General features: G+C 32.3%; 1 protein-coding gene across 7 annotated transcripts in view; it reads right to left on the bottom strand.

Annotated features, from left to right (window-relative positions):
* Positions 1–17,570, bottom strand: part of DPP10 (dipeptidyl peptidase like 10) — a 1,417,029-nt gene that overhangs the window by 66,780 nt on the left and 1,332,679 nt on the right. For all 7 annotated transcript variants that reach the window (XM_027590078.2, XM_027590077.2, XM_027590079.2 and 4 more), the window contains one exon: positions 13,318–13,425. In XM_027590078.2, coding sequence (XP_027445879.1) covers positions 13,318–13,425 — 108 coding nt within the window. The remainder of the gene's footprint in view (positions 1–13,317; positions 13,426–17,570) is intronic.

Below are 17,570 nucleotides of genomic sequence, written 5' to 3' on the forward strand. Positions count from 1 at the left end.
TTTTTTAGACTCTTGGTCCAGTGGTCTTACAGAATGTTCAGCATTTTGGATTTGTCTGTTTTCTTATGCTTTAATTTAGCCTAAATATTTTTAGCAAAAATATTACAGAGGTGATATTGGATACCTCTGCTGCTTATATCAGGAAACATACCATTACACATCTTCCCACTCATGACAATGCTGTTTACATGGTAACTGTGAGATACAGTCATTGTAAAAAAAACATTTTGTCTTATAATTAAAAGCGGATGATACTTGAACATTATATGAATAGCTTTTTCCCCATTAACTTTTCACTCAGTAGGTTTGGCATCCATTCATGACCTTTCCCTAAATAAATTACCATCTCAAAGTGATTTTCTAATTCTAATATCACTTTTTTATTAGGTGGCATACTTCTGTAAAAAGAACTTCTACTATTTCTTCTTGTATGTGTTTACTCTCATTTTCTCTCTCTCCCTCCTCTTCATATTACTATACACTTAACGCATGTTTAATGCAATGTTACATTCTATTACTGTTGTTACTCTTTATGATGCTGAAATTGTCAAAATGTGGTTAGCAGGGACTCCTTCAAGTCAACCCCTCTATTCTTTGGAAATGATTACATTGGTCTTTGAGCACTTCCGTGTTTTATTCACAATCACATGTTCTTAGATCATTTTACTTCCTCGACCTCCTAACTGTAATCAATTATTTCTCCGTGGAGTTTTTTCTACTGGGTTAAGGTATTTAGATAGAAAGATACGGGGTTATGTGTGTTCATCGCTACTCTAGTGTTATTAGTGCTGGGCCTTTTTAGAAGAGATAGATGGATAGCTAGACAGATTTCCCTGTTTTCTCTCTGTGTGTGTGTGCGTGTGTGCATTCTTAGTATTTACTATCTTCAATTCAAATTCGTATCAGTTTGATTTATATTCAGGTGCATTTACTTCTCTATTTCAACATAGGCTTTGTTGTCCTCATTTTTTGTATTTAATTTTCTTTTAAAAATATGTAGATAGGGGACACCTGGACCTGCCTTCAGCTCAGATTATGATCCCTGGGTCCTGGGATCCAGTCACGAGTTAGGCTCCCTGCTTAGTGGGGAGTCTGCTTCTGCCTCTGCCCCTCCCCTCCACCCGTGCTCTCCTTGGCTCTCTTTCTCTCAAATAAATAAAATCTTTTAAAAATGTAAAAAAATATGAAAATATGTAAATGGCTCAAACAATATATATATAATATATTGTATATTTTGTGTATATTGTATATATTGTATATATTGTATTACTCCTATATAGGAGTATAGAAGCCCAAACCTCTTGCCCTCGTTTGGGACTTCTCTGAGGGCCATTCAGTCTAGAATTCTTATGGGGTCAGCTGAGGCCTTCATTCAGATGGCCCTGCCGCTCAAATTGTTCTGCCCAATTTTTCTTCCTTATATTCCTTTCCAAAGTTATTGATATCCTCTGTAATAATGGTCCTACAGGCTACCCTTCTCAGTTGGCTTCCTGTGAAACTCAACTTGTGACAGGTATATTGGTATAATTTCATTTTGCATTTCTCTTAGGAAAAAAGTTGAGCATCATATATACATATATATGTATATATGTATAATAGAACATATATAATGTGTCATTTGCATAATTACAAAGGAGATTCAGTAATTATCTCTCTGATAATTAAATATCCCTCTGATACAAACAATAGCATTGTTTGTCTATATTATCTATCAGATTTCTTTTGTTTTGGTCTTCTTTATTTTTTAAGAGCTCTGTCTTTATATCCATTATGTGAGATGTAAGCTGCAAATATGTTCTCCTGATTTGTCATTTTATGTTGACATTGGTATGGTACTATTTTTCCCAAAAAAGTTTTTTCTAATCTTTATATAATCAAATTTACCATCATATTCTTCATTGTCTCTACATTTTGGTGCATAGTTTAAAGGCTTTCTTCAAACTAAGGTTACGAATAATTTATTAATGTTTTCTCACAGTACATGTAATGTTTTATTTCTCAAAGTTAGATCTCTGATCATTTCAGAATTATGGTGGTAGTATGTAACTACTTTTATCTTTTTCCTAATGATATTCAATTTTTCCAAAACTATTTTATGAAAAAATTCATTTTCCAGTACTTTCAAATGCCATCTTTATCATATATTAAATTTCCATATGTGTCTAAGGCTATTTCTGTACTGTCTATGCTGTTCCTTTAGTCTCTGTTAATTCACGTCCCAAAACCACACTTATAATTACAGATTTCTGTAACTTCCATATTATTTAGAATCCACCCCTTCTATTTTTTTCAGGATTTCCATAGATATTACTTATTAAAAATAAGCATATCTCATTCAAGCATATAAAAACTTGCTAGCATTTCTTATTGGGATAAAACAAAATTTCTAATTAATATGACCTCTTTATGATCTTCAGTCATTTTACCCCAGAACAGGAATATTTTCCCATTTGTTCAAGTCTACTTTATGCCTTTCAGGAATGTTTTAACATTGTCCTCATAGAGGTTTTGTACATTTTGCACATCTATATTTTGTGTTTTATATTTTGTTGCTAATGTGAGTGGCTTTCTATTCCATATCCTTTTTAAATGGTTATTATTTGCCAATAGGAACATTATTCATTTCCATATGCTAAATATCTATCCTGCTATCTCACTGAATACTTTTCTAAATCTTATGGCTTGTGGTTTATTCTCACCTGATTTACATGAATGCCTCCCAAAACAACACTGTGGAGATAGTGTGCATCCTTCCTTGTTCCCAACCTTAATGGGAATGCCACCCTATTGGATTATGGGCTGAGGCATATATGTTTTATCATGTTAAGAAATTAACCACCAATTCCTATATTTTTAATTTTTTTAAACCAGGAATTGGTATTAAATTTTATAAAAGGCTTTTTTTTACAGCAATTCTAAAGAAAACCAATGCTGTAGAACAATTCAAATTGTGTTAGGCATTACTTTTGAAAGTCTGATAAGATTGTCTTATAAAATCATGTGAGCCTTGGTGCTCCTTTGTGGTGTAGTTCTTTGATGATATATTTCTTCTATGTCATTAGTGAATGTAAGCTGTCTCTCTTGGTGCAGTTTTGGTTAAATGTATTTCCTCATAAAATTGCTCATTTGATCTAAACTTTCAAATTAATTGACATAGACTTCTGTAAAATACTCTCTCAGGATCTATTAAAATGTCCTTTTTTAATTCCTACCAGTCATTTCTAATTGTGTTTTCTTTCTCATTTTTCCTCAGTTGGGAGAGCTTGTGTTTTGTCTTTGTGTGTGTGTGTGTGTGTGTGTGTGCGCGCGCGTGTGTGTGTGTGTGTTTTCAAAGAGGAAGCATTATTGTTTTTTATTAGTTCTAAATTTGTCTGATTTTGCTGATAGTTTTCTAGCCATTTGGGTTAGGAATTCAACTCATTTAATTTCATTCTAACATTTTAGTTGTTAAAGTTTGTATAGCTATGAGTTTTATTCTGACATCTGATTCTTAACAAGGTACTGTCATTCTTGTTACTATTATTACTATTTTATAAATTTTGCAAATTTGAAACTTCCAAGGAATTGTTTAATTGGATTTCCTTTAAAAAAGTCTTCTAGCCAGAAAACTTGTTAAAAATATATTCTTGATTTCTAGGCTTATTACATTGTGATCATAGCATGCTTTCCTATAATTTCTACTTTATAAAACTTAATGAGCCTTTAAAATAACTAATACACATTCAATTTTTGTCAGTGTTCCCTACATACTTGAAAAGGATTTATCTCTTATTTGTATGTGTTCATATAATATATTATATAACATAATCAACTTAAATATGTGTACATATAAAAATCATATAATGTGATTCACTTTAGACTAAGGATGGTACGAGAAGGCTTCCACATATCAAGTAGTTTTTGTGCATTTTCACTTTATGAAGGTAGCTACTGTACTATCTGAGGCATAGATACAGACATTTCTAACTATTATACCCTCCTTGTGATTTGTGCCCTTGAACATTACAAAGTATCTTCTGCTCTTTTAAAATGCTTTGGAACATGAAAGCTCTTTCGTCTAGCATCAGGATTTAGCCTTTCTAACTCCTTTTGTTTTAAATGTGTATTTTCAAAAAGGTTGAACTGCATTAATTTCAAGAACCAATCTGAAAAACATTTTCTTAAAAATTTTGGTACATAAATTAAGCCAAATTACATTTATTGGGTATGACTGATATCGTTTGAAAACTTCTATCATATTTTATATATTATGGATATCATGTTTAATGAGTTTGTTGTAAGCAGCTTTTTGTAATTTTTAAATTTTCTGAAATCTAGTGCTAGGTTTTTTAGTTTTACACATTATCATTGTATTAATAACTTTAATAATGCTCTTACCATCCCCCCCAAGTTATCTTTTGTTTCTTGACCATTTGTGTTGTTTTGGTTTATTGCTGGATTATGGTTTTAAATGTTATCTCTCTTCTGTTCTGCTTCTCTTTTTTAAGAAATCCCATTAAATGTCATATTCATATTATTATGTTCATATTACTTCCCTGTTCATATTATTTTCATATTATATTCCCTGTCTTAGCTATTTCTGATCCTCTCCATTTTATTTCATTTGTTTATTTGTTTCCATTTATCTTCTTGATACCCACTAGTATATTTTCAGCAATATCTGTTTACTCTTGGTCACCTTTCCATTAACTTACTATTTTGTACTATTTTGTACTTCCTGAAATCTGTTATTATTTGGTTTACAACTTTTCTTTCTACTTTATGAAGACCTTTCTGAGTTTTAAGTTTCACATTTGATAATTTTATATATACAAGTGCTTATTTAGTGATATTTAATTCTTTGGGGAGTATTATGTTACTGTATTTTTCTGCTTCATCGTTGATTTTGGGGGAGGGGTATCTTTATCTACTGAATATTTTTTATTCTCAATTTCTGTTTACCTCATATAGTAATTTTGCATATCTGTTGCCAGCTATATTTTCTTCTTTAAAAGAACCTTAAGATTTCCTAGGATATAGATGCATAAGGGTGGTAAAAGATTAGATAACCTACTAGACTTCTATTACTAGTACCCTAAGGAGCCATGTCCCTAAGGAATACTATCTCGAGTACCGTAAGAACTTGTTTCCCAAGGAGCACCCTAAGGCAGCACCATTAGGAGTGTAGGCATATTTTCTGATAGCCATATGTGTATATATATATATTTCCTGCAGGGTCCCTGTTTATATATATATATATATATATATATATACACATATATATGTATATGTGTGTGTATACACACACACACACACATTTTTTCTTTCCCTTTTCAGGGTCCTTAATTTCTATCACTAGTTTCTAGTTTCCACCTTTCCCTTCTCCAACAATATTTCAAGAAATGGCTCTGTCAAGTTTTTTTTCTCTCTTTCTTAGGTGGTAATATTTAAAAACAGTCATATTTGGCTTTGTGCATAGTCAAGGTACTTCACTTTAATTCCTTGTCTCAATGCTGACTTTTATTTTTAAATTTTTATTTTTGTTTTACTTATTTTTATTTAAGTTTAATTGACATAAAATATCTTATACTTTCAGGTGTACATCATAATGTTTCAATATTTTTACACATTAGGAAATGATCCCCAGGTTAAGTCTGGTTACCAGCTGTCAATATACAGAGTTTCAATGCTGACTTTTAAAAGGAATGTAACTAATGGTCCACTGTAGACTTTGCTAAATTAGCTAAGTTTTTGGTGAATGCCTTTATGACTTTAAAGAAGTTGTCTTTGTTCCTATATTTCTATTTGATTATGGATTTTGTGGAATTTATTGGAGGCTGTTTCTACACCTACAAGACGATTATATCTTTTCATGTAGGTGCAAATGCAGTTAATTAAATTATAGATACTTAAATTTTAATCAAACTTAGCATTCCTGTGTGAAAAGTAACAGTAATTTTTTTAATCCCCTGAAGAATTCAATTACCACTATTTGGTTTAGGAGTTCTTAAGTGACCTATAATTATCTTTTCTCATACTGTCTTTATTTGGTTTTACATACAAGATGATACCTGTATCATAAAATACACTGAAAAATATTCCATATTTTTCTATTTTCTGAATATGTTTCTATACAATTTAAATATGTGCTTCTTGAATATTTTGAATATTTGGTAGAGCCCACCTTTGAAAACCACCTGTACTTGATGTGGAGACATTTTAAAACACTGTTCCATTTCCTTAATAATATGGAACAATCAGATTGTTTCTTAAATTGGATTTGGTAATTTTTTTTTCTAGAATTTATTCATTTCACTCAAGTTTTCAAATTTGTTGACATGAAGTTATTAATAGTATTTTAAAACACATTTTTAAATCGGCAAAATTATGCTTCCTTTTCATTCCTTATACTTTGGGAGTTTTCCTACTTTTTAAATTAAACTTAGTAGACATTATAGATTTAATTTTTTTTCAAAGAGCCAAATATTTGTTTTGCTAAGCCTCATTTACCTTTGTTTGCTCTAGTTCACTAAATTCTACTATTGTATTTCTCATTTTCTTCCTTCTTCATTTGAATTTATTTTGTTATTTTTCTAAATTCTGATATTGAATGTTAACTTATATATTCCATATTTCCTTTTATAGATTATATATTACATCTATGTATATGATATAATGTATATATCTCCTATTAAACCCATGAATAATGCAGAAATTATATTTTATTTCCAAATGTATGGCTTTGAGACAGTTATAAATGTTGGAACTCACCTCTAATTCAATTGCAGTGTCTTTAGAGACTGTAATATATTAGCTGAGTAATACTTCACATGTGTTTTTGGTATAAATATATCCAGAATCTGGGGTTTTTGATGTGGAAGAGTTTAATTATAACATCAACTTTGCCATACTATTGGAAGCAAAACTAAAAGGGCATTCTACTCCACTTCATCTATGTAGTAATAGAATTTTCCTTCAAAAAATTCTCAATGTCTTATTGGTACATGTCTGTATTTCAACATCTCCCTAAATCATCGGTTCCTTGTTTTTAAAGAGAGTTCTCTAGACTTCAAGCTTTTAACGTCAACGACAAACAAATGACTTCTTAGCTTTTTTTTTTTTTTTTGCATACTGACACATTACAGCACTTTATAAGTATTTGCTGAATGAAAGTATAAATGCAAAGATGAAACCAAATTTCTGTGATTTGAGGCAGGCACAGGCCAAAAGGCTTACATAGAGTTCTGAAGTCACATATTTAATAGCCAAATTCCCACAGGTCAACATCCCAATAGATGGTGTCTCTTACTCATTTTCAGACCCTGCTTTGAATGAGACATGGACAGGATACTAAGATCTTAAGGTTTTTAGTGCATCTTTGGTGCCCAATTTTAAGATGAACAACATCTCAAAACATTAAAAGGTAAAGAAGTTTTGCTATATATTTGTACATATCTAGAAATGCTTTTGGTCAGAGATTTCTAGGTTGATTATATTTTTTTCAGAAAATTTTGTTATTTGTAGTTGTGTGTTCAAGGATAGAAGAGTATCCACATTAAAAGTGATCATGAGCAAAAATCCAGTGCTTGAAACAATGTCTGAACACAGTATACACAATATTAAAAACTGTACATTATTAATTTCAATAATGTATCTAGCATAAAAATAGTATGCTTCTAATTTAGGACCAAAGTTCTCTTGTTGGAAGCCTTAACAATAACCTCACTACTATTGGATTTCACTTCAAGCATCTGGAATTGCCCTGCTTGCTTTATATCCACTAGGGAAAATCTGGGCTGTCGAATAAGTTGAACCTCATTTCACATATAATAGCATAACCTATATTTTATAGTTCTGTGGTTATATTTATAAGACTCAACTATTTTCCACTAATGCACATCAGATTATATCACAGCAGTGAACATATTACTTTTGATCTGGACTTCAGGTAAATAATTCTAATATAAATCAGCATATGGTAGATGGCCATGTAGTAAATTCAAAATAAATATCAAGGAACTTGACTAGCTAGTCTTTACGAGGGAGGTGTCTGTATCTCAGTTTTCAATCTACCTTCAAAAGACAAGTAATCGCAGCCAAGATAATTTAACAAAGCAGGAAAGAATAATCATTTTTACTGCACAATATTTCTTTCCATGCAACTATGGTCTCTATTATATTAACTTGGTAGAACAGAAAAAATGATTGTGAATATAAAAGCACAGTGGACTTTTGGCAAGGGCAACATGGCAACATACTTTAAATTAAACTCATATTTCACTTTTAATTTTAGAATAAACATCAATAAAATTAATAATTTCCTTCACTAGGGAGATAACAATCTAGGATGTAAAGTGTTTTTATTCCCAAATAAAATAAAATTTGAGAAGAAGATATCAGACACAATTAAACATCAGATACCTCTCCTCGAATTGGTATAGATTTTCTCTTACTCAGAAAAATTAAATATTAATCTTGTATTTCTATTTAAAAATTTGAAAGATACTAGTATCAGTGAAAATTTAATAATACATGTGCTTTTTACCTGATTACACACTGTTCATTCAAATTTCTTATATTAAATTCTATTGAACTTCTACAGCTTCTAAATAAGTGAAATATTGTAGTGCTTAAATTAGCATGTTTTAATTTACTGTCTATTTATCACATGAGGTAAGCTAATTGTTTTCAGACAATGTCCTAATCAGATGCAATAGTGAAATTTAATGAAAAAAATTTACTGGGTTGATTAGATGATAGAATTGTGAATTGGGGGCATGCCATTTTCTACAGAATTTGTAATGAATAATGGCATTTAAAATTGTTCCAAGTGAAATCATCAGCTCTCATGAGCAAAATTTTCTATTGCTGCATAGAGAAAGAGAATGGATTCACCAACATATATAATTTTTAATTTAACACAATTTAGGAAGATGACAGGGCAATTCTTTATGTTTATGAATTTGAACCACTTAACATGATTGAAACTCTGCTTATTCCATATTTGAGAGAAAAAGGTAGCCATGTCTTTGACAAAAACCTTTTACTTAACGGCAGCCTGCATTACAGGGTACGGGATATTAGAGTTCCAGATAGGGCAACTCAGAAGTTAAAGGTCTACATAAGGAATACCACAGAGGGCTGAGGAAGGGGAAAATTTATGAAGCAATCACAAGTTTAATGATCTGAGGTAAAGAAGTTCTGCATCACTGTTTGATTCAGGAACTACAAAGATTGATATTAATATTGCATATTCTACTCAAAAGAACAATTACTTTATATAGATTTTTTGAAAAGCCAATTTTTATTTTTATTAATATTGTCTCTAATGCAACATATAAAAGTAGAGAAATTCTGCTATCACATATTCATATGGAAAGTAATCTAGAAATAAAAAATAATATATATGTATGCATATAGATATATGTGTATATATATTAGTGTATGTATATATGAGCTTAGAAATATTTTGCTTTTGATGCAGGAATTCCAGTTTTGTTAATCAAAACTAATCAATATAAAGTAGCTTTTTGTACAGTGACAGATATAATTACAGCAAATTGCCACTGAATTATACACTGAATAATACTGGTTAAGTATCTACATCCAGTCAACTAAATATTAATCTTCTAAAGAATTGTTTTTCAAAATTATGTAGCATTATGGGAAAAGTATGCTTTATAATTATAATTTAAAATATCAGAATGAAATACTATAATTTACATAAAATTATAAACTTGTCTAAAAGGAGGAAACTACATAAATTCTTTCTACTTCTGTTCTCTGAAATTACATTAGTAAGGATCAATCACCTTTGTAAGTGAGAAAAAAAACACTAAAATATTTATATTGATAACCATCACACTTTATTAACGAAATAGCCAGAAGGAGTAATTTTATAGCCTGGCCTCTAATTAATAGTTTTTATCTACCTATTCATTGTGAAAGAGAGGAAAATGTTTGCAAAAATTTACTAATTTCATTTAGTAAGATACTTCAAACAAATAAATATATTTTCAGTCAGTGAGGAAGCTCTCAAATATAGTAAGCATCAAATACTACAAGGGTGGTCATCCTGACTGGTAGCTGTCAAACCCTCTGTTCCTGTCAATTCTCACTTTCAGCATGTCAAGGGAAGAAAGAAAGGGTAAAAAGTCATCAATGTTAGTATGCATTACTGTTTAGACTGTAAAGTATTATACTATTTTTGGAGAGTCAGTTTGGAACTCCATGTCAAAACCTAAACAAATGTGTATGTACATATATGCTTTGCCTAGGTATCTTTTATATCTTAATATATATTTTTGTGATAATAATCACAAATAAGTATTTATGTATAAGAATGTTTATCTCTGAATAATTTCTAGTATCAAAATTAGAGTAACTTTAATGATGATTAAAATTGATTCATTTAAAAACAGTATACTAAATCTATTTGGCAGAATGTTGAACAGCTATTAAAACATACTTAAGAATAATATTAAATATTAAGAATATAATAAATGATATGAAAATGCTTATAAATTATCCTTTAAATATTACAAATACATATATGTGCTTTGGTTGTAATATTTAGGGGAAAATCAAATATTTTCAATGTTAAAAGGGATTAGAAATATATATATATATATATATACACCAAATGATTTATAGTGTGAGAGCATGGGGTGACGAGATTGTGTTTGATTTTAAATTAGTTCAGTTAATTCAGTTTAGAATTGTACAAATCTTTATAGAATATGCATCAATTTGGTAATCATAAAAGTCATAAAAGAGCTTTTCTTGTATTTACTATTTAAAAAATTGAGGCAAAGGAATTCAAATATTTTCTAAGATTGTGTGGGTGTGTAGACTTGGGTATAACTTATATTTGTCTAACCACTAACCTCTAACTCATTAACAAAGTAGATTAATTTCATCTGCATTGCCAAAATATCCATAAATAATCATGCAGTCATGTTTATTTCTCAGTGAGGGAAACCACAGATTCTCTAAACTGCAACCAGAATAGACCAAAATATTTTCTACTTCAATGAAAGCTTTGTTATAATCTTCATATAGAAGAGGAATAAAGTAAACACACGTGCTCTATGAAGTTGTTCTGAACATTTCAGAAATAATGAATTAGACTGCATGTCAGGATCATTTGATAGGGGGCAGAAGGTATTTCTTCCCAAGGCTTATAAAGGAACTTCTATTAGGTTCATAAATACCTCAATTCCTACATGCCCGCGTCAGCACCCCCATTCCCTGCCAGTCCCACACTTTTTAAAAGACACTATTTCTTTTCTTAACTTGAATAGATTGTCTGCTTGGAATTGTATATATAAAGATGTATCTATTACACATCTTTCCCTATCCTTCATTCCCTATCTTATAAATATGTACAATTTATATGTAATTTTGATCACCTGGGTTTTCACACAACTTCTTAAATATAAAATACTGAGGTTTAAAAATTTACTAAAAAGTCACAATTTTAAGATTGTTATTTTTGGCCAAAATATCTTCCTAGTATTTATGATAACAAAGTTTACTATTAGCTCGCAATAGTTAATCAGGTAGAGCAATTTGCTAGGGAAGCTTCTTCCAGTTCACATTAAAAAAAAGAAAGAAAGGGGCACCTGGGTGGCTCAGTGGTTAAGCGTCTGCCTTTGGCTCAGGTCATGATCCCAAGGTCCTTGGATCGAGCCCCACATCAGGCTCCCTGCTCAGCGGGAAGCCTGCCTCTCCCTCTCCCACTCCCCCTGCTTGTGTTCCCTCTCTCGCTGTCTCTCTCTCTGTCAAAATAAATAAAATCTTAAAAAAAGAAAGAAAAGAAAGGAAAAAAGAAAAAGAGTTCCCTGTGTCCTACCTATCTGATATAATCACTTTAATAGATATAAAATTGTCAGAAAGTTTATGCATATATAAATGGATACATTTATTTAGGACATAAATGAGATCACATTATATATTAGTCTATAACCTGTTTTTCCAACCTAATGATACACTGAAAATTAATCTACATCTCTATTGTAGAAATTATACATGTTCCAAATTATTTCAGCTTTGATTAAAATTAAAGTCATGACAATTATTTTAATAGGTACAGACCTTAGACAAGTGTTAAATTTTAAACTACCAACACAAGATTTTGAGAATTCAAGGCACTGAGTTGCTGAACATAAATATGTATGTAGATAATGATAAAATTTTGAGAATATGCACAAGGCTTGAAGGTTCTAACAGCATAAAAGTAGCCAGGTTGTTTAGGGATATTTAGGCACATTTATATTTACTCTATATTTTGTAAGTATGAAATTGATTCTTAGCTAGTTGGTTTGTAAACTCTTCTAGAGGATTCCAATTTATCCACAAAGTTTTATCTTTATAAATAATCTTTTACATGAGACTAGAATGTTTATTTGTGAAGGAAACTAGTTCTTGTGAATATTTGTTATTGACCATTACAAATTGACTCATTAACCTTGTCTTATTTCAACCATTTCTGAATTCTCTAATTTTTTAACAGTTGGATAAAACTGTATAAATTGTTAACTGTTAACTCATTTGGAATTTAAAGGAAAAATAACCCTTTCCTTCTTTTTATCAGAATGTCTATAAAAATATAGCACAGACTCTGTATATTTATCCTAGTTTTCAAATCTGCATTTTATTTCCTTGTAAGGGTATATATACAATAATGTATTCAACTTTTTGATGGACATTTAGTTTGCTTCAAGTATTTAAAACATTTATAGCACCTTGAAAATACTGCTTGTACAAAATAAGGAATATGTATTTTTTTTTATTTAAAGATTTTTATTTATTTATTGAGAGAGAGAGAGAATGGTAGAGAGAGAGCATGAGAGGGAAGAAGGTCAGAGGGAGAAGCAGACTCCCCGCTGAGCAGGGAGCCCGATGCGGGACTCGATCCTGGGACTCCAGGATCGTGACCTGAGCCGAAGGCAGTCGCTTAACCAACTGAGCCACCCAGGCGCCCAAGGAATATGTATTTGTTGAATGAAAAATTTTCTCTAGTTTGTCCTCAAGTCTATGAAAGTAGGGGTTGGATAAAATTTTCATGTATTCAATTCTATATCCCAAGGCTCTCACCTTTTAGTATACATGTGTGACTCACTAAATTCTTTGGGTTCAGTTGAGACTGTTTTGTGGGAAGCTACAGTTTGAATTTATAGCTATGGAGGGGGATCCTCTTCCGACAACCTAGTCCTTGGGTTAAATATATGGCTGGACTTCATAGGCATTAACTGTAGTTTCAGAATATGCCACAAGAATTGTACCTTCGTGAGCATGACAGCAATGACACCAAACAGAAAAGAAGCCAGCACTTACCTGGACGAGAAACATCGCTATGTGGTGAAATTCTCCACGGCCCCCTTGCTTAACAGGAACTGTCATAAAGAATTTACTGCCATCTCTAGAAAACACCGGCTCCTCATTCTAAAACACAAAAGTGCATATAACAATCTCGAGATTGTGCTTTGTGCTGCCAACCGTTGCTAATTCAAGCATGGGTTACACTATTTTTGATTTAGAATTGGTTTGTGAAATGGTTATCTCTAAAAATAATGTGAATTATTTTTACCAACTAGCTTCAGAAATTTTTCATGTTTCCCAACGAGAAACTGTGCCCATTAAATAATAACTTCCCATTCCTCCCTACCTTACTCCCCATCATTCTCCTTTCTGTCTCTTTCATTTGGACTACCATAAGAAGCTCTTTAATGAATGGTTTACAAAAAACATACAATTTTTAATATATTTTTTCTGAAATATTTCACTCAGCAACTCTGGTTATTTGAACATACATTTCTGTTGATGTATACATAAATTTACTGAAAAACACAGAACAAAAGGGCTGCAAAATTGGAAGGAATCCACTGAAAATCATTTACTTCAAACTTCCCATCTTCACTGTTCACCCCTCCAAAAATACACAAACACAAATGCCCATTTGATGATTTTTTAATAAAACTCTAGTGGCATGTTAAATCAATAGAATTATTTTCTGAAAATTAAATGATGGAAGCTATACATATAGATTGCTTTCCTTTTGCTCCAGGGGAAACATTAAGAAAATGGATTTGCCTGACAAAACACTGAGTTCTTTCCTATTGGATTAGCGAAAGTGATTATACGTCCGGTAAAAGAAAGGCTTTGCTATGGTTTCTTCTGCAGGTCTTTAAGATGGAAGAATGAAGGGGGGGAAATCGGAGAGGAAGATGAACCATGAGAGACGATGGACTCTGAGAAATAAACTGAGGGTTCTGGAGGGGAGGGGGTGGGGGGGTTAGCCTGGTGATGGGTATTAAAGAGGGCACGGACTGAATGGAGCACTGGCTGTTATATGCAAACAATGAATCATGGAACACTACATCAAGAACTAATGATGTAATGTATGGTGATTAACATAATCAATCAATCAATCAATCAATCAATCAATCATAAAATGGCCTACAAGCTCTTTCAGGTGATCTGGCCCTCCACTCTCTGATCTCCTCTCCTTTTGTTCTCCTGTTTCCTCATTGTGCAGGCTCCTGCTCCAAGGCCTTTGCACTTTTTATTCCCTTTGTCTGGCTCTTTCTTTTATCTCTTTGGTATCTTGTCTCTATGTCACCTTATCAGTGAGGTGCTTCCCATTTACCCAAGTAGAGGGAGATCTTGGAATCGATAATCCAGCTCTATCTGAATCCCTCATCCCTTTTTACCCACTTCCTGTTTCTCTCCATAGCACCTAATGCATCCAACATACCAAACTTCAGGAAGGTATGCATTTTTTGGGGGGTATATGTGTGTATGCATGCAGGTGGGCAGGTAGATAGGTAAGTGGTAATGTTTCTCTGGAATGGAAGCTCCATGAGGGAGGAACCTTGTATTCTTCACTGCTCTATCTCCAGCACCTAGACAATGACTGTGTGCTTAATACTTTTTTACTTAATGAATAAATTAATGACCATTCTAATAAACTCAAGAGTCTGGTTTTAGCTTCATTAGTGAGATCATCCCTTGAGAGAAATATAAGGATAATACTGTCCTTGTCTACTTCACGGACACTCATGAAAATATAAGATGATATATGTAAAAATTTAAAACTGTGAAGTAATATACAATTCAAGGATGAAGACAACGCACTGCTAGGCATATAATACTGACAAGATACCTGAGTGAGTGAATCACATCTTTCAACTATGATAGAGTCAATAATTCTGTAGTTTCCATCTCTTGCCCTCTGGGATCTCTCTCTCTTGGCCTTTGCACATGAAGCTTCTCCTGTCTGGAACGGCCTTTCTCTTTTCCTTTATGTACTGAATCTTACTCCCCCCCCGCCCCCGCGCCCTTAAATTCAAGGAGCAGAAACCACTGCCAAATTTCCCTAGTTAGAGAGTGTCTCCTAGTTAGGAAATCTCTCCTCAGAGATTCTATCACCCTGTGTTCATCTCTATCATGGCATTCAGTGCATTCTATTATATGGTTGGCTTCCTTCACTAGGCAAGTAATAATCAAACTACGTTTGCAATTTTATCTTTTTAGCTCTATTGCCTAGGACTCAGGTGTCCAACTCATAATTGAATAGATGAATGCATGTGTACAACAGGCAAAAATGTTTGTTGTATATCACTCTATCCAGATTTGCTCCAAACTATCAGCTCCTCCCCTCTTCAACACTATCCCCTTGTGATTTGCTCCAAAAAAAATTGCCTTTTTAAGGTACAGAGATATCTGAGCATTCTTCTTTTTATATTTGTGCATCCATCCCCTTAAAATTCTAGTGCCTTATAAATGGCTCAGTGAAGGAGCAGATGGGGACTATATTCTCAAATGCACTGCTGAGCTTAATAACCTTTACCACTAGGCAATATCTGCCTATAAATAGAGCTCTATGCCAATCTTTTCCTAGAATCCAATAATAGAAATGGAGCCAATCGCACTGGCCACTTTCATGATTGTAAGCAAGTCAGTGTTTATGATGTACAGAGCAATGAATTGGAGATACCAAATTCTATGTCTTGGCCAAAAATTTTATACATAGGTTATCACAAGTTTCTTGAAAGCCAATCCAAATATGTCTACTTCTTCTCTGTCCTTCCTACCATCCAAAAAGTGAGCATATGATGATTATATTAAGTTTCTAATCATCTTAGAAATGTTTCGTCTCATTACTACTGCCATTCTCATACTTTATATTTCATCAAATTCTAAATATTTTATAAAATTCTCTAAGACCTTCTAGAGAAAACCTATGTGACAAACTACCACCTGCATTTTTTTTTACTAAATAATTGATAACTAGTCTCTTTGCTTTAAAAAACATTTCTATTAAACATTCATAAATTTGGGATTTAAAATGTAGATAACATAATTCCAAAAGAGCATGCATTATGTTGATGCATGTTACACTATTATGAATGTCACTGGAAATAAAAATGATAGCAAAATAGGTTTAATAATGCAGGACAACTGAGAATACATCAATATCCATTATGTTATTGCTTGTCATTTTTTTTTACTTTCATTATCTAACTTAAGAAAGTCCATTACTGACTATAAGATAAAAGTTGGGTTTTTTCCCCAATTTCATTAAGATTAAGTAATTCATATTAATATTTACTTATTTAGCTATGGGTAGATTTGGTATGCTTACGCTTCAAACAAAGAAAGGTTTAGTTTATCCACAGCCCTTCTTACTTTTTCTTCCTTTATTCAGCAAGTATTTGTGGAGATTTTGTTATAATCAGACTCTGTATTAAGCATTTAGTTTACAATGGGGAACAAAAAACTGAATATCCCTCCTGCCCTTGTGAACTTAGGAAAACAATATAGAAATAATTGTATAAATATTACAAAAAGATTACACTTGACTTAAAAAATAAAAACTTTTATTGAGGGATGTGATTTGGCTACAGTGGTTGGAGGAGGTGATTTTTTTAAGTAGGTGATTTAAGCTGAGGTTTGAAAAAGGAGCAGCCTTCACCAAAGGAAGTAGTTGAGAGAACTCCATTTAGAAGAAAGGCTCATACAAAGACCCTGTGAATATGAGAGCTCATGTGCCTAGAATGGAGAAGGAACTGACAAAAATTTCAGTTTCAGTTGTGAGAGAGATATGGGTAGTGGCAACCAAGTACACTTTGCAATGGTCCCTCAGGCAGCATGCAATCTGAAGAGATTGGCATATGCCAGTTTGCAGTTCCTGCAGTTTGATCCTGGAGGCTGTTTGTGAAGTGGAGAAAAGTAAATTGACTTGAGATCTTTGAATGTAAAGTTGAAGAACCTGGTGATGAATAATGTAGAGAATAATAGTCTAATAATAATAATACTATGCAGAAAAGGATAAGAAAATCTTAAGAATGACTGATAGGTTTATGATTTTAACAGCTGGATGAGTCATTATGTCCTTGACTCCTAGGATAAGAAGAGTACGTAAGACTAGAACATGTTCAGTTTGGACCTGTGGAGTGTGCAGTTACTTTTATAGATTTAGGAGAAGATGCCAAGCATGAATTTTAGAACTCAGTGATGTGACCTGCCCAGGGCTATACATTTAGAGGTCTCAATACCTGGTGGTAATTGAAACCATAGATGTGTAT

Source organism: Zalophus californianus, chromosome 3, assembly GCF_009762305.2.
Source record: "Zalophus californianus isolate mZalCal1 chromosome 3, mZalCal1.pri.v2, whole genome shotgun sequence".
Taxonomy (NCBI): Eukaryota; Metazoa; Chordata; class Mammalia; order Carnivora; family Otariidae; genus Zalophus; species Zalophus californianus.